The sequence below is a fragment of the Haliotis asinina genome, chromosome 5 (genome assembly GCF_037392515.1).
Source record: "Haliotis asinina isolate JCU_RB_2024 chromosome 5, JCU_Hal_asi_v2, whole genome shotgun sequence".
Classification (NCBI taxonomy): domain Eukaryota; kingdom Metazoa; phylum Mollusca; class Gastropoda; order Lepetellida; family Haliotidae; genus Haliotis; species Haliotis asinina.
In genome coordinates, this window is record NC_090284.1 from 18,582,313 (window position 1) to 18,608,789 (window position 26,477).

The window sequence follows — 26,477 nt, forward strand, 5'->3', positions numbered from 1 at the left end:
TCAACGTGAACTGTTCACAGACAGACATTTTGGAATGGTCTGACATCCCCCTGGAATGTGATGGTGGCCCAACCCCAAATGTGATTGCTGTGTGATGATTTGCCATTTGGATTGTCTAAATTGCATATGTTACAGTTGGCAGTTATCAGATAACAGTGTCTTATTATATTCCTGCTGTAGGAATCTGACTATGTACTGGTGGATTTTGCTCTTATTTCTTACAGGGCAGTGGAGTAGCTTTAAAGTAAACAATGAATGTTGTTTCGAATAACATACTTCTCGTAGTTAAAGGTAGCCTAGTGGTTGAAGCATTTGCTTGCCATGCTGTAGACCCAGGTTTGATTTCCCACATGGGTACAGTGTGTGAAGCCCATTTCTGGTGTCCCCCTGATGCGGTTTTGCTGGATTATTGCTAGAAGTGGCATAAAACCCAACTCACTCACTCACAGTATTATTTCTAATTTCATCCGCTTGTTCTCCCTCTATCTCCAGGTGTCTGGGGCCAACACAGCACCTGAAGGACAAGTATGGTAGCGGCTACCTTCTGGAGGTGAAGTTGAAGACAGGGGATCAAGAACAAGATGTGGAGACCAGGATGGACAGTTTGGAGAGACATTTAGTGTCTCTGTTTCCACAGGCCTCCTGTCTGGAGAGATTCGAGGAACGAGGACAGTACAAGATACCCAAGGATAATGTCAAATCCTTAGCGGAAACTTTCTCCTCTCTTGAACAAAGTGAGTGGTTATATCAGATGTGTTGTTCTTAACTTGGACATATGAGGGTTATTTATTTCTGTTGAAAAGATGGGAAAATGTTGGCAACATATTACACTATTAAGTACCTTCTGCGGTTATGAAAGGTGATTGAGGGAAAATACTCATATTATCAATATTATAACTGAAAATGGCCTGTGAAGATATGGGTTAGAATTGATCTTCAGTAGCCCATGCTTGTTGTAAAAGGCGACTAAGGGGATTGGGTGGTCTGGATCACTGACATGATTGACACGTCATCATATCCCAGTCGCATGGGTTGGTGCTAGTGCTGTTGATCACTAGATTGTCTAGTCCAGACTTTATTATTTACAGACCACCACCATATGACTGAAATATCGCTGAGTGTGGCGTTAAACAACAAACCAGCCAACTACTAGTATTGGTTATAGAATCGAGTTAGATGTTGACTTGCTGTCATGTACTTTTCCACCTATTGTCTAGTTAATGTATCATCCATCTCTCCACAGCCAAACACACTCATGATGTGGAGGAGTACAGTTTCAGTCAGTCAACCCTGGAACAGGTGAGTAGACGAGTTAGTGATTTTACACCACTGAAAGGTCCAGCTATATCACATTGTGAGCACCAAAAGTGAGCTTTACCTATTCTATCCACATGGGCAATTGAACTTAGACATTCAGCATAAGAAACCAACATTTTAACCATGAGGCTACCCAACTTCCCTGTTAAGATGATAAGGCTGCACTTGTCAGGTAAGCTTGATTCTGCATGTAATTAGAGTCATCAGTGAGGATTTATTATGATCTATTTGTGTCTTTACTTAATCATCCACCTGGACAGATGATGTACATTCTTCGTTTAACTTGCATATTAACAAGGGTTCAGATCCTGGTTCACCATGATTATGTATCTGCTTTGTCAGCACTATTGCTGGTATTAGCATATAACCTGCAATATGATACATCACAATGCTGCAAGTTTAGTCATGACAATATATTACCAAATTATTGTGTACTTAAGCTGTGATGCAACACAAATTCACATGTAAGGATAGTGACTCAATGCATATTAAAATACTGAAATCTGTAATTTTAGGACCAACTATAAAACACCTTTGGATCGAAACAAACTGATCTTAAAGTATTTGTAAAATTCTGCCAGTGCTTTTCAGTGTTCATTCTGAAATGAGTTAATTAAGTTTATACACGGAATTCTGAATGTTGGTAGCATGTGAGTGTTATGTCTGACATAGTTCTTGAGGCAACAATTTTTGTGAAAACATTTATTAATGAAGGGAAAATAAGTAAGCATATATTATTATCCTCGAACAAAAGTAAGTCTTTTTTCTTGACAGATGTCACGATTTGGTATTATTCAAAGTTGAACATTCATGTATCGTGGCTCATTTGAAGTACCAGATCGGGATATACAACAGTGTAAAACTTTATGTCAGTTCTATATGACCAATGGATCAATGCACCTGTGTTTGTCCTAAACATGAAAATTTTGGAGTTGTCATGTCTGCATGGTGTCATGAGAGGGAGTCATGGACATTTTTTGGCAATAGCGCTGATTGTTAGTCCTGACATCTTGATAGTGCAGTCCAAGCTCAATAATTTACAGACTGACAAATGACTGTAATTTTGTAATTAATCAACACAATTGACAATGGCCTGCATGTTTCAGGTGTTCCTGGATTTTGCCAAAAAGCAGGTTGAAGAAGGAGAAGAAGAGGATATGCCAAAGTCGCTGAACAGACAGCTGTCGGCTGGGGGTGGAGAAAGAGGCAGTGTCAACCCTGGCTATGAAGACGTCAACGTGCGCATGTAAAACAAGACCGACTGAGTTTGTCAACTATCATAGTATTGTGATACATTTGTCGGGTGGAACATTCAGCATGCATTTAAAAGTGTTATTTGTATTCCTAGTTGTTGTACCATGCAGTCATGAATTCTTCCCTCAGAAGAATGTGTAGCATGACAGTTGGGGCTGAAAGTATATCCAGGTGCTCTTTATGGGGAAGTGTTGTTCTTGCTGATAGCTATAGAGATGTACATGTCAACAGTTAGCCTGGGTCTCAAGTCCTGGAAAATTAATTCAAAATCTAGCCCAAATTCTAGTAGAAACTGATGTAGCCAGTCTAGATTGCCTCGGCCTGTAATGAAGCATTCTCTTGGGCTCATTTTACTACCTGAAAAGTGATTTTGATGAACGTGTTATCCTTAAACATGCCGACCCCTTTCTACAGCCTTTTTAAGTCCTAAAAATTCAGCTTATGTATGGTCATATACAGTGTTTTTTGTTACGGAAATATTTTGAAATGAGCTAACTTTATTTTTTGGACATGTTGAACATCTGTACCAAGTCCAGTATTCCAGGACAAGGCAGTAAATGTCAACTGTCCGTAGCATGTCTACTAATATTAAAAATTGGTAATAGTATGGTCCACATGACTTAATCTTAGAAGCACACATACTGCTGACATGACAGAATTTTGAAGGATGTATGCATACAACATAATCAGTGTATAATCCTCTTTTACCGAGTTGCATGTCACACCTGGAATATATGTAGTATGTATGATATTATATAAATAACAGTAAATATGCTTACATGTACAGTGAGGCATGTAAGCAAATCGACAGAAATCATTTGTCTAGAACCATGATCTTGCCACAGCTTTATTGAACATGAAATAATCTTGATGTGGCCAGTTTAAACCATTAAGATGTAATTTTTGCAATAAGTAATTTCCCATTTTACTGCTGTCTTACTTGATGTTGAGGCATTGATGCTCATCTCTTCAGGGAAAAATTATTTTGGAACAAATATCCTGTCCACAAAACCAAAGAATATTATAATGTTGGTATATATTTTCTGTATTAATGTTGTGAATTATTAGTTTGAACACTTTTTAAAATTTTGTAACCACTTATGAACCACTCTTAGACCACAATGAAACTGGATCAGTTCTACTTCAAGTCATGTTTACTCCATTATAATCTACAACAGAATTTTTATTCATGAAACTTCATAAGTATAACCTAACTGTATTAAAAGCTGTAAAACCTGTGATAGAAACTGTGAAAAGGAAGGATTTTAGATTTGCTCTACAGCATTGGGGTCTGAAACATAAACTCAGGATAGTTCTGATGATACAATTACTTGGTCCAAGAGGGGGCAGTTCTGATTCCTGATATATATTCACGATTGATTTGATGCAACTCCATATATATGTTACATATCTGTTTGTTTTCTATGCAGTTATAACCACCCATATTACCTCTTTCAGTGACCAGTAGTGTCCAGTTGCAAGCTGTCATACTTGTGGCTATTAGTTCCTTATTATTTGGCAGCTGCGAGTCCTTTGATAAAACAGTGCATGTGATGTGTTAGATCACAGGTAAAATGTAGCGCAATTAAGGATGGGCAGTATAGAGAATATGACTTATATGCGAGCACCACTCGTGGTATTCGGATCATTCTTCACCTCCATTCCCCTACCAGCTTCCAGTTCAACAGAGTTAAGGAGCAAGAATAAGCAGAAATTAAAAAGAAATACCATATATCCTAATTTTACCATGAACCTGTTGGAGTTTATTTTTCTTACCTGTCATCGTTATTGTTAGTGTTTTTGTAACATTTACTCTACATGCAAAAAAGTTCTGGCACATTGGGCGAATGAAGCAGGGGAGGTAACTCCAGAAGTACTCCATACACGGCGGGGCTCAACAAGTATAATACTCTCCTGTTCCTTCACTCTGTTGAATCTTCACAATCTGATATATCATGATTTGCGCTTAAAATGTTGAATGCAATATATTTCATGTGAGTAAGTATTAATCATGGGGTTGGAAATCTGAGAGCACAACCCAGTGATGAAATGAGTGTATACCTTTGATGGTGCTGATATTTTATTTTGATATGAAAAATATTTTTCGAACCAAAGCGAGGCATGTATGTTGCCAACCATTGCTCGCTTTGCTCGCATCATGATAACTGGTCAGTTTCTTTGTGCTGTGCAACCCCATTTGCGCTACACTTTGCCTGTGGTTTGACACGAGAGAAGCATAATGACCATTTCGCTTGAATACATAATTATAAATATAAACTTTACTGAAACTTAATTATAAATGTGCAAACTCTTGTTAAAGGACTCTAAACATGACGGCATAATGTTTGAATATGGAAATACCTACTTAAATGTAAAAACAAGAAACTCTTATCACATTCAAAGTCTCATGTAGAACAAAATACAAATTTTGATCATCCTTTTTTCATTAATGTGAAACATGACAGGGATATCATCAATTTTTTAGGGCTTTCGTGGAACAAATTTATGCACAGATGTGTATAACATTGAGTTCATGCTTACATATCCATTGTTTAGAATTATTTTGTTCATTGTGATTTTGATCAGAAGGTTCTGAACAGATAGTTACTGAATTTGAGACACTGTGTTGTTGATTTTTTAGTTTTGAGTTATTTCAGTGTGTTTGTTTCTGTGATCAATATATTTAAGAAAGTTATTTATAGATGATTGTAAACTTCATGTTATTATGTAATGTGTTTGCTTTTTATATTGTACATCTACAGATATGTTTTAACATCACCTTTGCATTGTGTAAAACAGGTGTTTTACCTGACAATTGTTAATCTAAATATTTGGCCAGAGGTTTACTGTAAATTATTACATTCTAATTGTTACATACATTTCGATGTTTTATATTTATACACAGACATTTTTCAGAATATGACTTAATCTGACAAATGTTGGACATTTTTCAGAGAATATTTATTTGCAGAACATATTAACATTTTACAGATATTTTCCAGGAACTTATTTACTTATTAGCAGAAAATCAATTGATGAATATAATAAAATTTGTAGTTATACAGATGCACCGAATGTACTATCTACCAGAACACCTATATTTATTTTAACACATTTATTGTTTGAAAGAAATTTACTTCCCTGTATATCTTACCGTAATATTGACAGCGGTACACATTCTCTTCTCCATAAGGTGAAGATACAGTGAATGTTGTCAACAGTTCATTGTGATGAAATGTTTTGATGACATGTTATTCATTGTGATAATATGTTTAAGTGTCTTTATGTTATAATACCTTTGGAAGTCCTACTTGTCTCTATGCAAGGAAATGTTTTGAGACCATTGCTAATGGTTTGATGTCATTGCAAGTGTCCAGAAGTCGTAATCAGCATCCTGTCATGTTTGTGTAATGCAAAGTTACATACTGTCATGATATGTGACAATCAGCTTCCTGTTTTACGTTTTGCCTCACCCATGACATCTGAGAGCACCTGCCAGTAATGAATCGATTTGAAGTTCTTTGTTTTCAGCCAAACAATTTATCTATTTCATATTAGTTGTTACATTTTAGCAGCGTAGATATGTCATCATTTCAGGGCAGTGTTTATGAATTTTGATGTATGGTTATAGCCAAGTTATGATATACAGTACAATGTTTATTCAGAATGATGATCAGGTCAACCCAGGGTCTTGTCAAATGGATCATGTCGGTCAACATAACGAAAGACAGAAGGCATTAGTAAAAAATGTTAAGACTAAATGATGTTCATTTACAACAAAATACTTTATCTGATAATTAAGAACTGTTTTGCGAATAAAATAATGTGATTTTGAATGTGTACTCAATTTTGCAGATGATTTTTTCACTTAGCAATATCTTATGGAATCCTGGTATTGAAAACTTGAAAATATAGTTGGCTTAAAAACTGATTGGCTTTATAAGATTTATGTTGAAAAGTTAAGGGGACCATTTTAATAGGTGAATAGGATTTTATATAACCTATATGTTTGTATCTTCCTATCTATCGTTGTAATGAGAGGCCCTTATTGCCTTAATGGATTATAATTAGTAATGCTCATTTTGCCGTTGTAAATGATGATTTATACGTTCAGATTTATTGAATGATTGTAGTTATTGTAAATTGTTACATAAAATTAATAACTGTTTATGTGCGTGTTTTCACTTTTCTTTACAGTTATACCTTTCAGTTTATTTCAAATTAGATTTCAGGACAACAAATTGGGACCTTGACATAACGTTGTTTTCAAACAAGAGCTAAATTACCTGCACTGTAAACGGTGTTGAATTGAATTTGGAACTGAATACACATTATGAGGTATCAAGCATTGGGGTTAGCACTGTGCCAGTTCCAGCAGATGTAGTGACCGATGCACCCATTCAATCCTTCAGCTTTCTCAAGACACCATCAATAGTATTATAACGAAGTCTAGCACTGTATATCATTAAAACAGTTTTGTTTTTTATTTCTCTATGTTGACAGCACAAACATGTGAAGCATAGCTACTTGTGGATGGAGATTATATTAACAGTACTGAGGTAACATGATCATGCAGAGTGATCCCTCCCAAGTGTGGCTATGAATGTGTGAGAAGTGGATGATATATAGCTTGGACACACCAGCTGTTGTTGCCATGCCAAGCAAAATGGCAGTCTTCTTAAATACAAGGAAGAGTTCCCACATGCATGGGTTTGTGGTGCATCCATGAGAGCAGATGGGAGGAAACACTGATACCTCCGGAGGAAACACCTCCTGAGGCAACTCTGATACCTCCTGAGGAAGCACTGATACCTCCGGAGGAAACACTGATACCTACGGAGGAAGCACCGTGTCCGTGTTTGGCAGTTTGACCCCTGAAAGTTTCTAGGACTTCGGTCTCACTTTAGGCAAATGAGTTTGTTCAAATTTGCCTCTATTCACCCAGCAGAAAGTGGGTACCTGGTGAGATAAAGTCCTGTGACTGTGACCTTCTACCGCCTAAGCTTGGGTTATCCGGGGTAATGATAATCAGATTCTGATTACAGGGTCCAGTGAGTCATCTGGAAACTAGGCGCTATATAAGTGAATTATCTTCATTATCATTATCAACGATGGACAGGCAAAGATTCATCAATGGACAGATTGAGAAACAAAAGCACGTCCTTCTACAGTTGATGTTATGACAGACACAGCCAAGGGGGTGGCCAATAAAGGTCATAAATGGCATATACGGTAATCAATGGGAGCAGAGACCATATAATCTATTATATGGTCTCTGATGGGAGTGACAAAAAAGAACAGGGTAGCTGACAAAACAATGTTCTCTGCGGTAGTGATAAAGATTAAGAGTGCAGGTTGAATAATAATAACTAAATATCATATGGTCCATCCTCGATATCTCCAGGGTATACGTTCCGACAAGTCTCTCTTTGCCTTTCACGCTACACCGGTTGCCATCGTTATCATCATCAGCCATTGTGGCTTTCTGCCTACCCATGTATGAGTGAGCGTAGTTTGTGACGTCACTTCCGTAAACATATGGACACCGCTATACCCTGGACGCATCTACGGCTCTGACCGATAAATTTATTACCTCCCTTGACTGTCTTTTGATCCAGTCAGGTGTCTACGCTGGGAAGTTGAGCGAACCAATCACAGCTCACTTTCGTTTTTTGAATTATCTAACCGATTCTACTTTTCAACAGAAACCATGCAGAGGTTCTCTGGAAGAGGTAGAAGGAGTTCTTGCATATGTTGTTTTAAAGTTTCGGACCTGTCAATTTGTTTGTATGATTTCCCTAAAATCTGGGGCGCACTGCGAGCAAACCTTCGCATTTGCGTTTGTTGACACTGGCAAGCTCGGTTTTAACGGCGGCCTAGCTGATTGGCTACTGTGAGAAGGCGGAGCCAGCAAAGGGAGGTAATAAATTTATTAGGCAGAGCTGTAGATGCGTCCAGGGTATAGTGGAGACTTATCGGAACGTATACCCTGGAGATATGGAGGATGCATATGGCCGTGCTATGTAGTTTTTAGTCTTAAGAAATATTTGGACATCGCTGTCCTGAAGTAGACACTATAACATTAGTGTCCGGCCACCGAAATCAAGAGTCCATTTGTAGTGAAAACAGTTGAAGCTACAAAACTACTGACCGTCTAGAGTCTCTGTATTGGGAGATTCCACCTCGCCAACTGAGGCTGTCAAACTCCTACCCATGTAGAATGACCGAAACACTCATATTAAGACACTTCTAGTCTGGATTTAATTCCACTTAAAGACTTTTTGGGTATGCATCTTCTAAAACGAAACGTTCGTATGCACAACAATGACTTACTTTAATTAAATATCGTGTTTACTGTGACAGTCGCAGATCATCTTACTAATTCTGGCCTAATTTCTTATTCTGAACATAATTATCGTAGTCACTGACAAATTTCTATCCCTATATTTTTATGTAAAATAAACTATTCAAGTTGTTTTACACTCCATGTAATCATGCTCACTTCAAAACAGTTTTACATGCGGATAAGAGACATGTAGCTATGCCGTGAAAGGGTTAATCGCATTTATTCACCACATGTGATAAACTCTCCCATGTACGCTCAAACACCATGTTACATAACCATAAAATGTGGTTCGCTTCATCTCGCTTCGCTTTCACAATGTCTATGATATAGTTCGCTTTGTCACTCATACAGAGGATCGTTATATAATGTTTGCTTGCTAGCAGTTCAAAGATGCATTTTTAGAACTGATAAACTGGGTCAGCTGATTCTATGTATATATTTTTCAAAAGCAGACTGCAAAGTTAATAGGGTCTATGCGATACAGGGAGGAAATTGAAAGAAGTGTAAATATCCAACACTTACTGAACCGAAACCTACACTTGCAAAGTCCTTAACATTGATAAAACGTTCAACGCGTTTAGTTTAAAATACTGCTTTCATAGAGAGAAAACAAATAATTGTTCCTTAATGAACATATTATAAATTTATCCACATTGAATGCATACATAGGTATGACAAATCCAGCATCAATACCAAAATCTCAGTCTCTTTATCCAATCAATCCAGCCACTGCAGATCAAATTCCTTTTCGTGGAAGAAGAAGGATATAATTGGAGAAAAACAATAAAATTATCGGTAATAGCAGCTATGTTGTCTTACTCAACTAAAAACCACAATGACAAGAGAAAGAGAGATTAATCAGCTCGTGTGAACTAGAAGACAATGTCAACTTGGTATTGAAATGTTCCCATAAAGTATACAAGCTTATGATAACTTATCCTGTTAACTTAATGTTCACATGACTATTATAATGAAACAGCCATAACTGAGAGATGATATAACAAAATGTAGAAAGTAGAAACCCTTTTGTTCTTACTATCTTTAACAGAAAAATCGTCCTCCTGATAGGAAACATCCATCTCCTCCTCCTGATGAGAACATTCCATTCCCTCCTCCTCATGGGAACATCCACGCCCCTCCTTCTCCTCCTCCTCCTCCTAATAGACACACCAACTCCCTCCTCTCTTGATGGGAACATCCACTCTCTACACACTTACATATGCATACTCTGAGGACTGAAGTAAACCTAGGTCTTTAACACTCCTGTACATGTCAAAAGAAATAATAAAACCTCACTGGTATCTAGCAAAGAGACAGTTTTATGCTTCCCTGCTTAAAGAAAGTACGTATTGTTGAACCATGAGGACAAATTCAATAGATGATATATTTGGACCTTTATCATCACAGAGAAGGAGAGCAAAATCATGTAAAAGAGCATCATGGAAGAAAAGAAAAGATAATTTAATCTACACGAAAAAGAAAAGGAACACGAGAGACAAGATAGGAACAAAGCCTCCACTGTTTTACACTCCGTGTAATCATGCTCACTTCAAAACAGTTTTACATGCGGATAAGAGACATGTAGCTATGCCGTGAAAGGGTTAATCGCATTTATTCACCACATGCGATAAACTCTCCCATGTACACTCAAACACCATGTTACATAACCATAAAATGTGGTTCGTTTCATCTCGCTTCGCTTTCACAATGTCTATGATATAGTTCGCTTTGTCACTCAGAGTATCGTTATATAATGTTTGCTTGCTAGCAGTTCAAAGATGCATTTTTAGAACTGATAAACTGGGTCAGCTGATTCTATGTATATACATGTATTTTTCAAAAGCAGACTGCAAAGTTAAAAGGGTCCATGCGATACAGGGAGTAAATTGAAAGAAGTGTAAATATCCAACACTTACTGAACCGAAACCTACACTTGCAAAGTCCTTAACATTGATAAAACGTTCAACGCGTTTAGTTTAAAATACTGCTTTCATAGAAAAGAAAACAAATAATTGTTCCTTAATGAACATATTATAAATTTATCCACATTGAATGCATACATAGGTATGACAAATCCAGCATCAATACCAAAATCTCATTCTCTTTATCCGATCAATCCAGCCACTGCAGATCAAATTCCTTTTCGTGGAAGAAGAAGGATATAATTGGAGAAAAACAATAAAATTATCGGTAATAGCAGCTATGTTGTCTTACTCAACTAAAAACCACAATGACAAGAGAAAGAGAGATTAATCAGCTCGTGTGAACTAGAAGACAATGTCAACTTGGTATTGAAATGTTCCCATAAAGTATACAAGCTTATGATAACTTATCCTGTTAACTTAATGTTCACATGACTATTATAATGAAACAGCCATAACTGAGAGATGATATAACAAAACGTAGAAAGTAGAAACCCTTTTGTTCTTACTATCTTTAACAGAACAATCGTCCTCCTGATAGGAAACATCCATCTCCTCCACCTGATGAGAACATTCCATTCCCTCCTCCTCATGGGAACATCCCATCTCCTCCTCCTCCTCCTCCTCCTAATAGACACACCAACTCCCTCCTCTCTTGATGGGAACATCCACCCTCTACACACTTACATATGCATACTCTGAGGACTGAAGTAAACCTAGGTCTTTAACACTCCTGTACATGTCAAAAGGAATAATAAAACCTCACTGGTATCTAGCAAAGAGACAGTTTTATGCTTTCCTGCTTAAAGAAAGTACGTATTGTTGAACCATGAGGACAAATTCAATAGATGATATATTTGGACCTTTATCATCACAGAGAAGGAGAGCAAAATCATGTAAAAGAGCATCACGGAAGAAAAGAAAAGATAATTTAATCTACACGAAAAAGAAGAGGAACACGAGAGACAAGATAGGAACAAAGCCTCCACTGTTTTACACTCCGTGTAATCATGCTCACTTCAAAACAGTTTTACATGCGGATAAGAGACATGTAGCTATGCCATGAAAGGGTTAATCGCATTTATTCACCACATGCGATAAACTCTCCCATGTACACTCAAACACCATGTTACATATCCATAAAATATGGTTCGCTTCATCTCGCTTCGCATTTCAAACATAGTATAGCTATAACCTACCTCCTAAGGAGAGCATAAAATTCAAACACAAAGTGTACTACTAGGACAGCGAGTTAAATGCAAGTCATAATGTAGGATGTCTCGTCTTGCTTACTCATACTTAGAATTGTTTACTAGAACGGTGAGGTAAATTCAGCTTTAATCATTCAGTTTGATTTACACTCCTAGTCGTGCTTATTTAATACAGTCAAGTGCATTCACACCTCATGCCGTAATCACATGTTTTCACAATGTCTATGATATAGTTCGCTTTGTCACTCATACAGAGGATCGTTATATAATGTTTGCTTGCTAGCAGTTCAAAGATGCATTTTTAGAACTGATAAACTGGGTCAGCTGATTCTATGTATATATTTTTCAAAAGCAGACTGCAAAGTTAATAGGGTCTATGCGATACAGGGAGTAAATTGAAAGAAGTGCAAATATCCAACACTTACTGAACCGAAACCTACACTTGCAAAGTCCTTAACATTGATAAAACGTTCAACGCGTTTAGTTTAAAATACTGCTTTCATAGAAAAGAAAACAAATAATTGTTCCTTAATGAACATATTATAAATTTATCCACATTGAATGCATACATAGGTATGACAAATCCAGCATCAATACCAAAATCTCAGTCTCTTTATCCGATCAATCCAGCCACTGCAGATCAAATTCCTTTTCGTGGAAGAAGAAGGATATAATTGGAGAAAAACAATAAAATTATCGGTAATAGCAGCTATGTTGTCTTACTCAACTAAAAACCACAATGACAAGAGAAAGGGAGATTAATCAGCTCGTGTGAACTAGCAGACAATGTCAACTTGGTATTGAAATGTTCCCATAAAGTATACAAGCTTATGATAACTTATCCTGATAACTTAATGTTCACATGACTATTATAATGAAACAGCCATAACTGAGAGATGATATAACAAAACGTAGAAAGTAGAAACCCTTTTGTTCTTACTATCTTTAACAGAAAAATCGTCCTCCTGATAGGAAACATCCATCTCCTCCTCCTGATGAGAACATTCCATTCCCTCCTCCTCATGGGAACATCCACGCCCCTCCTTCTCCTCCTCCTCCTCCTCCTAATAGACACACCAACTCCCTCCCTCTCTTGATGGGAACATCCACCCTCTACACACTTACATATGCATACTCTGAGGACTGAAGTAAACCTAGGTCTTTAACACTCCTGTACATGTCAAAAGAAATAATAAAACCTCACTGGTATCTAGCAAAGAGACAGTTTTATGCTTTCCTGCTTAAAGAAAGTACGTATTGTTGAACCATGAGGACAAATTCAATAGATGATATATTTGGACCTTTATCATCACAGAGAAGGAGAGCAAAATCATGTAAAAGAGCATCACGGAAGAAAAGAAAAGATAATTTAATCTACACGAAAAAGATGAGGAACATGAAAGACAAGATAGGAACAAATCCTCCACACAAAATACAACCTGAGAAGATAAAATATGTTTCCAGAACACAAGCTGTGTTGGAACGAGCCAAAACTAAATTGAAACGAGCTCAACCAAAATTGACACATAACAAGATGGTCGGTGAGTATAAAAGACTGCTTCAGACTCATAAACCTGCTCATCTGTAGTTGGAACACCATGGACATGATCACCTGTCCTGAATGTGGTAAGACATTTACAAGAAGCGATAACCTACAGAGAAATTTGAAGCAATTTCATAGGTCAACACAATTCTTTACTCCTCCGCCTACTCCTAATGGCAACATAAACACTCCTCCTCCTGATCAGAACACTCAACCTCCTCCTCCCCCTAAGAATGTATGCTCACACCAGGAGAAAGAATTCAAATTTGTAATCCCTTCAAATGTTCTTGTTGTTGGACCAAGCTCTTGTGGGAAATCAATGTTCACATCTCATCTTCTACGAGGTGGTTTGATTGAACCTCCTCCAGATCGTATTGTTTGGTGTCATATGCAATGGCAACCCTTATATCAAACTATTAGTGAACAACTACCCCAAAAAGTTACTTTTGTCAAAGACCTACCCTATGATATCACTGATGATATTTACTTTGATGCAAATTTGAGGAATGTTTTGGTATTGGACGATTTTTTGGCTCAATGAAAAGTTGACAAGAAAATATCTAAACTGTTCACTCAAACTTCTCCAACAAGAATGTACTGATTCTTGTTCTTGTTCAATATCTGTTTCCAAGAGGACGAGAATCCAGAGACATTGCACTGATTGCTCATTATGTCACCCTGTTTCATTCACCAATTGACAAACAACAAATTAAACCTTTTGCTCGTAGAATCTTTCCTGAAAATATGGATTACTTTTTGTCTATGTATGAAAAGATTACAGAAAAGCCATATGTTCAGTTTGTCATTGATTTAAAACATACCACAAAAGATAGGTACCGACTGCATGTGAACATCATTAAAGAAACAGAGCAAATGCTCAGTGTGAACGTGAACAGCCTAGGAAGCAGATCATTGTCAGTCCCAGCAAATCAAGAGCCTCACTTGATAAACCTGTCCAGACAAGCAACAAAACTGAAGAACATAGCAGAGCTGATCATTACCCCTATACAGAAACAGATTCTGAGACGGATACCGAGACATGTCCTTTCACTATGGCTATTGCTTGTGCTGACTGTGGAGTGTTGATGAATAATGTAACAGATCTGCAAAACCACATCTAGACCTGGTGTCCTGTCAATAACCATAAAGCAATTAGGAAACGAACCAAATGGTCTGAAATCAAGAATGTCAGTGATGATGATGATGATGATGATGATGATAATGATGATGATGATGATGCCAATGCCTCATCCTCTCAAAAGGGTGGAGGACCTGTTCGTCGTCGAGGTCAGATACTGCTCACCAACATGGAAGCTGAGGAGTGGCAAAATGTGGGAAAGATGAAACAACTGCGGGAAAATCAATTGACTAGCAGTCTAAACAGCGTTATAGAATACACCCAACACTTTAAACAGGCACCTCTGTTTCAAACGCTTCTAGACAGCCTAGAAGAAATGAATCCCTCTACAGATCAAACCATCATCCAAAGTAAGATCAAACTCTTTCTTAAACCGAAAATAAAAGAGATAATGACTCGTATAGATATGCCGGACATGGAGAGTGATGCTGAATCTGACATGGTTACACAGGAAGAACAGAAGGATGGTGATGATGACCAGAGTGAGCAAGAATGAAATGTATACGTGTTCAGGCTATTTTCTTTCTCATTTGAATCCATGACATTAAAGGAGGAAGATGCAACCTAAACCTAGATCCGGATTCATATTTTGAAAAACATTCACAGCCAGAAACTGGGTTATATTAGACAAAGGAAAAAGAAGATCTCACTCTATATGAGAGGACTTGTAAAAATATCTCTGATAGCAAATAACACACTTTGCACAAGGAAATGATGTGTTCTTGTCATTCAGACATGTTGTTTAAAATTGGACATTTTCATTTTATTTGTCGCAGAGAAAGATTTTACGACACAATTGCTGCTTGTACATGTTCAATGATCAATAATCAATCAATGATTTTGTGTCTTTGGAAATCTATCAATATGCTTCATGTCAGGGTTTTAATAAAGCTTGAATGCAACCTCTCCTTGTTTGTTTGTTTATCTTGTGTCAGAGGGTGTGTGCCCAACTCATCTTTTTTATCAATAATGAATTGAATTACACCCTCGGCAACTAACGTATAGAAGAACATAAAGCAAACGCTTGACTTCAACTAAACTAATCTTTTATTTCTTTTTTTTAAAAAAACGTTTCTGTATATGTATACGATAATTGATACATGCATAAACACATAAATACTTCTTGTCACATGGTTACACGCTATGTATTATACACAACCCATACACAAAAGCTAACAGAATTTAGAATAACAACAAACATATAAATCATATAAAGATATGACATAACAATCGACAACATTAATAAAACTCCATCTTGATTCCAATTTGTTTTGTTATCTTGAGGTTCACCAACCATCTGAATGTAATCACAATGAGGAGACAGCCTAAAATGTTCACTCATGGGATCATCTTCTGGTATCCACTGTGATGCACGAAGTTTACACTTGAAGCAGTGCACTCTATCAGATTGTTCTGTGTAAATAAATCTTGCTTCAGCCATAGATTTAGGTGACTGTTTCATCTGAATGAGCCAAGTCTTGAACGAAGCCAGTCTATCAGTAAACTTTTGTCCAAACTGTTTGGTAAAGGGAGATATTTCACCACTTCATCATTAAGAAAATGTCCACACACATCCATGTTAGTAGATGTTTTCAAGTCCAACCCCAGTTGTGAAATGATCAAAGGTATGGCCTCAACTTTGGTTTTATTGAGTCAAATACACTATACATTACTCAAACGAGCATAATCTTCCATTGTAAATGGGCTAACATCAATCAGTAAATAACCATATATTTTCCCACCTACAGCATCTTGGAATGATTCAGTGAAATATTTCATTTGACCAAGAAATATCTGAGACGCTAAAATCTTATATTCATGTGCAGAACGTGGATTAGACAACAAGACAAAGTAATGCGTGTTCAGTGACATTGTTCTTGCATGCATTCGCCTTTAGGGTACACACTTTGCATAATGTTGATAACTGTAATTCCTAAATGATGTGATAGTGTGGTATACAGATCTAAAAACAAAGGACTTTTACAAATTTGTTGCATGTAATCATCCAGGACAAGTAAACATTGTCCGATTCATGAGAATAAGATTGCAGTTCCTCTTCAGTAGGTAAAGTGATCTTGAAATCTAATATTGGAAACACTTTTTTCAAGCTCTGAATAAATATCTTGCCACACAACATAACAGTAAATGATCAAGTGAGGTGGAGGATCAAACATGGTATTCGCTTGTTTTATGAGACGTGCAGTCCAAACACATTTACCACTAGAGGATCCTCCAGCTACAGAAAGTGTAGTAGGTGTATGAAAGGGTAACAGACATTCTTCCATGGTGACTTGCTCACTTCACCAGTGTATTGTACTAGTGAGTTAAAACCTCACATGACGTCTTTGTTTATACAAATAACAACCACAGGATTTAAGCTAAACTACATTTTATTGAATGTTTTCTTTCCATGCAAATATGATACATAATATTCATTGGCAACCAAAACAGGAAGGAGTACAATATTTAAGATAGTGACAAATATATTGAGATACAAACATATCATTCCCATTGAAGTTTTTTACATCAAACTGATGACAAAAGTGGTGAAAAGTCCAGTTAGCTTTAAATGTGCACAACAGATAGTACAGACAATACGATCCACACACATTTGAATCTACTGATTGTAAACGTATGCTGCTGTACGTGTAGAATTGAACATGTGACATTAAATAGTCATCAAATTCTTTGCTGACAGGCTCAGCTAGACTGTCAAACAGTTCTGCTTTGTTGCCTTTCAGATTCATGCCAATCCAGTGACGACCATCTTTACTTCTAACATCAGTATTAACAATTAAACCAACACCTCTCATCATCAACATTGAAGATGTAAGCAGAGGTAAAGTGTCTCTAGCATACACTCCTAAAACATGGTTCTTAAGCACTGGATCACATTGAATAGCGCATGACAATTCGGAGGCTTTCATCTTCTTCACTTGACATACACATTCCTGGCTTGATCAATTTCTATCAGCGAGGTCCTTTCAGTCATGACAATGCAACTCAGTGTTTTGGTTAAGACTGCATTGAACTGAATTTCTAGTGATACATTTACCCGTCTTACTAGACTGAGATGTTCAGTCTCAGTTTCGTTCAGTTCAAACACAAAAAGGGCGCTTCCAAGTAAAAAGTCTTTTCTGCTGATGAAGTTCCCTTTACTTTCTCTTTACATTCACCCCATCAAATAGATCCAGATAGGTATCTGCATCAGCTGCACTGGACGCTCTCCCGGGAAGACTGACACCATCTACATTCAGAGTAACCTTTTTGATCATACTTGACTGAAAGTTGTATGGGTTCTTCTCTACAGAACCTGACATACTACTGCTCTCAACAAATGCAACTGTGTATCGATGGGCAAGAGGATTTGAGATATTCTCAATAGTGAATGATTCAGTAGACACAGGAATAGTGGTAGATTTGACTTCTGTCTTCACATAGGGATACAGTGCATTGTTTGGTTTCCCGTTTGTCTTTTCTTCAAACAATGTGTTATGATCCAGAACTAAAGCTGGGTTCAAATAACACACTTTAAGTGTCGCATCTAAAATGCTCATTTTGTATTTAGTATTAGGAACCCCACTCATGAGACAAAACTGAGGATCTGTTCTATATAAGGTTACATTGAATTTTACTCCGTTAATCAAATGTCGATCCATATTAAAAACACCTTCAAACAAATTGCCAACCATTGTCAACTCTTGACATTTGGCAATGTAGTCTCCACGTTTCAACAATCCTTGATTACCACCAGCAACAGCATCGGTTGATTCAATGTCGTCATTGTCATTACCAGTATCTTTATAGAACAACTGTGACGTTAACTGAGGCATCTGCTCCATAATTCAAAAATGTCTTGAACATGCTTTTATAGGGATTGTGATTATTTGCACTCGATACCAATTGATTTCCCAGGGAAACCGAAACTTGGAAGAACAGCGATTGTAAGAACAAGTTGATAGGTCCCACCTCCTCATTCTCAGCCAGTGTAGATGATGTAGCATCATCATGTACCACTTTAAGTTTCACATGTAGTCTTGTTCTCTTCAAATCAATGTACTCACTACCTTGATTAGGGATAGCAAATTCCAATGGTGACGAGTCATTGATTTGGCTTAATGGACGTACATCATTGAAAATAGAACATCTGTTGTGTAACTTGAAAGCGAAAAAATGGAGTAGGAATCTTGGAGATATTCCGAAAAGTTACTGCTGGATAAGATTGCCATTGTGTTAACTGAAATATCGTTTCCTGCAACAGGTGTGCACTTTAAAACTTTAGCTGTCTTAGAAGGAGTAGTGTCGTCTGTCTGACGTATCCTCTTGGAAGTGATGATCTGTTCTCCTGCAGCTCTTTTTAAAGACTTGCGACGTCTCTCTTTGGCATCTGCTTTCTCTACTGTGCTCTGAGTCTCTGATGTCATTTGCAATTCAACTGAAGGTCCTCCTTCTTTTCTTTTCAATGTATGAGATGGTATTAAATTAGCTGATAATTTTCCATTGTGGTATTGCTGGTGACTTGTGCTCAGGTTCTTGAAGTAATATTTCCAATTTTCATAGTGAGGTACATAGAGAGGAGAGTCTTTCATCTGAACTTGCAAATGGATATCGCTGTAAGTGAAGTGCTGCACTGGTCTCCTCGCTCAAGAATGACAAGGCCACTTCATCACTGGGTTTTATAACAGTTTTTATGACAGGTGATTCTTTCAATACCACATGAATATTATATTCGTTTACAAAGGTGAAGTTAGGTCCCAACCTCAAGTCAATACGTCTCAACAATGGTAACTGAGCATCTCCTACCAGTGAACTATCACACAAGTTGCACAGTATGTTTACATAGGGGTCTTGGATTTTATCCACATCAGTCAGTTTAAAAAAATTCAACTCTGTTAATGAAACAACCCAAATTCCATCAAGCACCAGTCTTTGATTCAGTTTCACACGGAAATGATAGGGATTGTTGTCCTTAAAATAGTTTTCTTTTGAATCTGAAGACTTGAGGAAACTATATTTCTCCATCACAAATCTTTCAACTGACTTTCTTCCACGTAAGAATCAAACGAACTTGGCCATCCTAACCATCGCACAAGAACATAAGTTTTACTCCTCTACGTTGACGTTTCAGGATTTTTTCCACCTGCCACTCTATGTCCCCACCTTTGTTTACTTTTTGAAGTTCTTGAGTATAAACTGCTCCTTTAATTGGTTGATCATGAAAGTCTCTAATTCTGTACGAAGGCATTTCTTGCCTTCTGTAGCGATGAGCTATTTTGAACAATTCTTGAGTCCAGCGTAAATCAAGTTCTTTACTGAATGGTTTCCTCAGATATGGAATGCGAACAATATTTGAATTTCTTCACTATATACTTGGATTTACTCTTGAGTTGTTTCCTCAAAGGTTTGACATACAGGTGTCGCCACACTTTCATTTCGTTGCTTTTATTGACTTGGGCTGGGGTTAAATCTGAAAGAGAGGAATGTAAAGTATGATTGTAATTCTGTACCAGTACAGGTAATACAGAAAGGTATTCTTTGGTGTTGTTGGGAGTCATGTAGCGTGTAATCAAAGATTTCAGTGTTCTGTTGAATCTTTCCACATAATTGCTTTTAATGTTTTCATTACGTGTGATGATGTGGGTCATGTTTTCCTTTTTCAAAAATGATTAAAATTCTCCACGAAACTCAGATCCTGCATCAGTACGAACTTTCCTTGGTCGTCTTGATTTGAGTATTTCTTTGGAAGATTTTACCACTGTAAGCGGCCTCTTATTCTCCAAACGTGAGACAAAAGCATAGCGTGAAAGAATGTCCACAACTACCAACAGATATCTGACACCGTCATTCCATTTTATGTACCTTGTCATATACGCTAAATCTGCATCAAACATTTCATTAATTGCATTAACTCTTACTTTCATCCTTTTAAATTTGTGTCTAACTGGTTTGTGTAAACTGTGAGCATCTTGCTCATTCACAAACCGTTTCACCTTCCTCAACCTGATATTGTGTTGTTTGTTTTTCTTCAATTCATCACGCAATTTAGATGGTCCATAGAAAGCACCTGGTTTTTGTGGGTTGAAATAATACTTTTCTAATGCTTTGTTCTGCTTTAAATCACTGTTCTTCTTTCGAGAGCTCATGATGAATTGAAGATAGTTGACATACACTCAAATATATACAACAAAACAAAAAGAAATGAACAAAATTTTATTTCACCAAAGCACAGTCTATACATAACAGCTGACCATAGCAATCGTCATACACAACAAGATAAGCACCAATGATGGCCATCTCAGTCGTATGCCTTCTGTTGGAATGCAACAACTTATATTGAGAGGATATGTCCGTGAAAGTCTTGAGATATCATCCACCATCCCCTCTGGATCATACAGTTCATCAGATCCATACAGCACACATGACACTGAACCTGTCCACTATGACAACTCATATATCGCAACATATTATTATGGCAGCATACACTACAATTCTTTTGAAGAGGAGTCAGTTTGTTTTCTTCATAAGGATCATCCTCTACTGCATTTGTTGACTTGTTGCTCAATATCTTCCATGAGTTGATTGTAATCCTGCCACCAGTCGTTTAGGGTAGATTCAACAGGTTGACAGTCAGCTACGAATGTGTCTTCGTCCGCTGGCAAGTTGACTTCACTGGATACATCTAAGTTAGCTTCAGTTGCGGGTGTAATAGGTTCTATATCAAGCGATGGTAGAGTTGAGTTGTTATCCATTACTCTACCAACAAAAAGAAAGGAAAAAAGATATGAATATACAAACAAGATTGATGTTCCAAATTAAATAAGTAGAACACAGTCGCATGGAACACAAATATATACTTACTTTGCTTTCTTGATACTAGATGCTTCTTTGAAATCTTCTGCTTCTTTGGTTTCTTTACATCAGGTTGAAGCAGATCATCCTCCATTGTTTTTCTGCTTCTCTTCTTTTTCTTAGGAGCAACTGTTTTCTGTGCTGTTTCGCTCTCTGAAGTTCGGTCTTCAGTAGCAGCAGAGGAGAAAGACCCTATGAGATCAGTGTAATCCGTCAACCATTTCAAGAAAGCAGGCGACATTGGTTGAAGTTTCCCTAGGGCATTGGTCTTCTCCATCATGTCCGTATAAATAGTTTTGTACAACAAACTCGATCTCATCATAATTTCATGCAGATAAGCCTGACTATCCAGAATGTTTTTCACTTTCAGAAATATATCTCGAATCTCTCCACTTAGGACTGAGCAACATGTTTCACATCCACACTTTTCTGCGTCATGTGAATATATAAGAGATGGACGATTTTCAACACCTTCCTGCACTAAGCTACTACTGATGAAACTGATTTGAAATAGCTAATTCGTTTGAGGTATATGTCAAAATTGTATAGAATATTTTGTCTGATTGGATGCTGTGTAATACACATTTATTTTGATTGGATAAGCGATAAAGAATGATAGGAATTTGCTTCAAGTGATTGAAATAGATGCAAATTTAAAAAGCTATGTCATTATTCCGTTGTAAACAATTCTTTGATAATATTTTAAATATATTAAGATAAGAATTTGGAACTGTATAGAATCTTTTCAATTTAGTATTGTATAGCAGGAATGTGTATTGTGTAAAGGTCACCACTATGGAATGTGAGTTAGCGAACGTGCATGCATCCTATGGAATGTCATTCATAATGTAATGAACCTATATTCTTTAAGGTTGAGACTGTAGGAATGTCTTTTGACTTCAATTTTGTATAGAAGGAATCTATGATGACATTCGTGAACCATTCATACATTGTTTCAGGTTGATCCTGTAGGAATGTCTTCCGATCCTTTAGGAATGTCTCTGATCCTATAGGAATTTCTTTTGTATGATACTGGAATGTGATTCATAGTTGTGGAATGTTATTGTGTTTGGCTAGGAATGCTATTGTTTGTGTATGACTGGGTACTTTCCTACTACTATCGCTATATCTCCTAGGAGACAGTAGATTTTGCACAATGCCCTGATAATGCTATGACGTCATGAAATTGACGTCACAGTGCTATGACATCGTTGCACTGCCGTTGCTAATGAGAGTGCTGTGTTTACACATGTACATTTTTCATTGGAAACTATTGAACAATGATTTATGACGATAAATAGAATCTCACCCTCGTGTCAACTGATATCAATTATATCAACACTTGTGGATAAAGGTAAAAATACCCTCGGCAAGCCTCGGATATTTGTTACTTTATCAACTCCGCGTTATTGTAGATTCAAAACCTTCGTTTTCAAAACATGTAAATTACATTTGCAAAATAAGGGCAACAAATACTATATTTTCGTCGCCGCTAAAGAAAGTTTTCTATTGACAAAACCATGATGACAGAATGACCATTTTATCAAACCTTTATTCAATGTTGATTGACCTTTTCTATGTTGGCATGCGGAGTGTATGCTCGCAGCAAAACCTTTCAGAATTCTTCTGATGTGTCTTTCGAGTATGTTCCCTTTATCGATGAGAACCAGATTGTCAAAAAGGCAACTGAGACTAGTATTAATACTTCCCATATGTTATCTCAACATTTTAAACTGCTTCCTTCTGGACGCCTCCTTCGATCACATTCTTTAAAAACAGAGTTCGTCAGTCTTTAACTGCAAAAAATTATTCAGCCGTTTTGATGCAAAAATAATTTCCTCTGGAATAACAAAGTTGTATCTTTTCTTTGCTTACACGCCTAAGCTGGTTCCCGGCATCCTTTTGCGAGCGCCAACTTGCAATATTTCCATATTGAGATATGCGAGACGGGGCCCAGCTTTAACCCCCTGGATGTGCTCGAAAGACAGCGCTTGTTTGAAATGTAAACAAGGAAAAATTTCAATTTTACACTGCATAGCATTTTCGGAAATTTTCCAACATCCAGCCGTCTAACCATTGCTTACAATGGCTCAATACGCTTAGTATGTTCAGGGGAAGAGTATCGTAGCAAGAAATAGCAAACTAAAAATAGATACAATGAAATAATTTCGTAATTCATAAGAAACTGTCAAACTTTTAGTGCCGCGTGACGCCATGATTGACGCAAAATCACGCAGAACGACAACGGTACTTATCGGCATTTCTGGCTTCTTCAGTCATTTACAATGTAAACGATAAAAACATATAGCAAAACACAGATGGTCAGAATAATTCTGATTACTTACATCTCACATTTATGTACAAAAGATCCCTGAATCAACGTCCTCGCAAAATCCTGTGTACCCTTGTCAGCGAAGCCGCCATTTTGAATGAAATCTGTCATCGGTAGTGATGTCACACGTCAACATTGTTGCACATATTAGGCAATTTCTTTGAGGTAAAGGTCGGTTGAACAAGAGTAAACACAATGGCCATACCATTCCGACTGCACTGTGATGTATATTTTGCGTATCGTTCAGATATTTTTTCATGAAACTGATTTCAGTTTCTACATACATCCATGTTCAACATCATATCATATGTGGATGTAAGGTATGCGTTTTTATTCTTTGAAAGCTTTTGATTGTTTGAATACTATTTACGTGGGAAATTGACTCAGTAAGTGTACAATACCACATTTTAAGCCTCTATACAAGTGTTGGAAGATCACATGTAGCCATTACTGCAACATGTGCTTTAGTTCCCGTGATGTACAATATTCAATACGTTGGGACAAATATTGCTGTTTCATATGAACAGGTTAATAAACAGCGATTTAATTCTAACTTATAAGTAAAACGGATAATATTAATGAAAATGATTTGTACATTTTATGAAATGTAGGGGCACACATACTACTATTTAAAGGAATTGTCTTGTCCATTGTATTGGTTTGTGTCGTTTTTATAGACAAAACAATTATGAATATTAATTGACCAGGTGCGAGTTTGTCAACAACGTTTCATGATTCAATTCAAATTGGATTAAAATATATCTGATGGCAGAATATCTAACTCAAACAATATTTATACGAAAATTGTTAAAAATATATGAACCGGGTCATGTCTTAATTTGGACAAGCCTTACGTCCATATTCTAATGCTTCTGTACTGAAAAAGCGATCTCTTTGTACCTTTCAATGCATACTTATGAAGGGAACTGATTTCATATTCATAAGAAGAAAAGTCTGTTTCCTAAATGAATACTCAATGAATATTCAGGTGTTGAGAAATTTTCATTTACGCTAAACTGATGCTAGGCAGGTGCGAGTGTTGCTCACAATAAGATATGTAGTAAAACAGCGTAATTTTTTTTAGATATTCAGGCCACTATTTCAGTGATAAAACCACTCATTTTATATTTTGGCTAAAAGTGTTGAATTCTGACACAGAAGCCGAGATCTTTTACACATTGAGTGGAAATTAGGTTAGATATATACTAATCAGGAACCAGAGTCGTCTTTTTCCGACGTCACAAAATGCCCAAAACATGCCGTGACGTCAACTAAAATGTCGCATTATTTTCAGTTATTTCATGATTACATTTGAAAATGTGGCTGTTACTCCGTTAACAATGATGGAAAATTAAGAATAATACATCTACACAAATAGGAGAATATGGGAATCTAAGAACTAAAATTTGCATCGGATAAGGACATCCAAATCGCCATTACCCGCTTTTTGATGAAGTACACTGGCATCTTTTCTTACATATTGAGAAACTACCAAAAGGTATCTTCTCACATTGGGGAAATTTGTATTGGAATAGTTTGGTTCACTGTGAACAAAACATAACGAAAATATACTGTCGGTATCCACAGCAAAGTCTCTCCATGTGATCGGAGTTACGTTGACCTAATGTAAATCATAGCTGAGTTATGCCCCCTTATCTTTATACGGACGTGACCGCTCTGTCGACGTTTGACGTCATAGAAGAAAATCGATTTTTGACATTTATTGCAGGTCATTTTTGATTTTGTGAGTATGACGTTATGCATTAGCACATACATCCATTTCATATACACTTATGTCGTTCAGATATCAAGCTGTATTTTCTTCGCTCACACTTTCCGTAAAGATGCCAAAATAAAAAAAAATCGTAGCAGAGTGTGTTTATTGATGCACGATAAAAACGGAGAAATTTACTGTTTTTGAACACACACAAAAGTTCTGGACAACTTTTAGCAGTGTCAATTTCTCAAACCCCTGAGGTAGTTATATTTATAGCAACGGATAGGAAATTTAATATTCTACATTTCTGTGCAATTTTATAGCCGTACACAGATCCAGTACCACGCGAGCGCAAATCTCGCACAACGTTCACTTTTCAAACGTTACGAAAATGTGCGCCGGCATCGGGGTTAATACAACGTCAAGCAAATGACGTCACGGAGTCTTTCTCTGACGTCATCCTTCTGTCAATGAATGCACGCTCGAAGGAAACATTGCTGCTCATGAGCTGAAAAGGGGATTACTAAATGCTTCAGGAACAAAGCGCTGAGATAGTAGTAAGTTAATGTTCTGGTATGACACCGATAAGATATATGAGGTAACTCGTTGTATTTTAACAAAATGTCCACGGGCCGGATGCCCAAACCACCAACTGAAAAACTCAATGATGAAATCAGAGTAAAGCTTCCTATAAATTTACCGAAACATGCAAGTACATAAAAATGAAAAATATCATCCTCGATATTGAAGATTTAGAAGCGAAGTGAATTAGTCACCTAGCAAAGTTGATGGAAAAATATTTCAACCTGCCCAAGCTAATCTCTTCATAAGTTATCTGCAGTAAACGA

General features: G+C 37.0%; 2 protein-coding genes across 2 annotated transcripts in view; one reads left to right on the plus strand and one right to left on the minus strand.

Moving 5' to 3' along the window:
* The window catches only part of LOC137283680 (cholesterol transporter ABCA5-like), a 47,165-nt gene extending 40,758 nt beyond the window's left edge, over window positions 1-6,407 (plus strand). Inside the window, exons 30-32 of the mRNA XM_067815327.1 lie at window positions 493-734; window positions 1,244-1,299; window positions 2,424-6,407. Of these exons, the coding sequence (XP_067671428.1) occupies window positions 493-734; window positions 1,244-1,299; window positions 2,424-2,567 (442 nt within the window). The 3' untranslated portion in view covers window positions 2,568-6,407. The remainder of the gene's footprint in view (window positions 1-492; window positions 735-1,243; window positions 1,300-2,423) is intronic.
* The window catches only part of LOC137284716 (UPF0764 protein C16orf89 homolog), a 441,860-nt gene that overhangs the window by 156,581 nt on the left and 258,802 nt on the right, over window positions 1-26,477 (minus strand). The gene's annotated exons all lie outside the window — the stretch shown is intronic.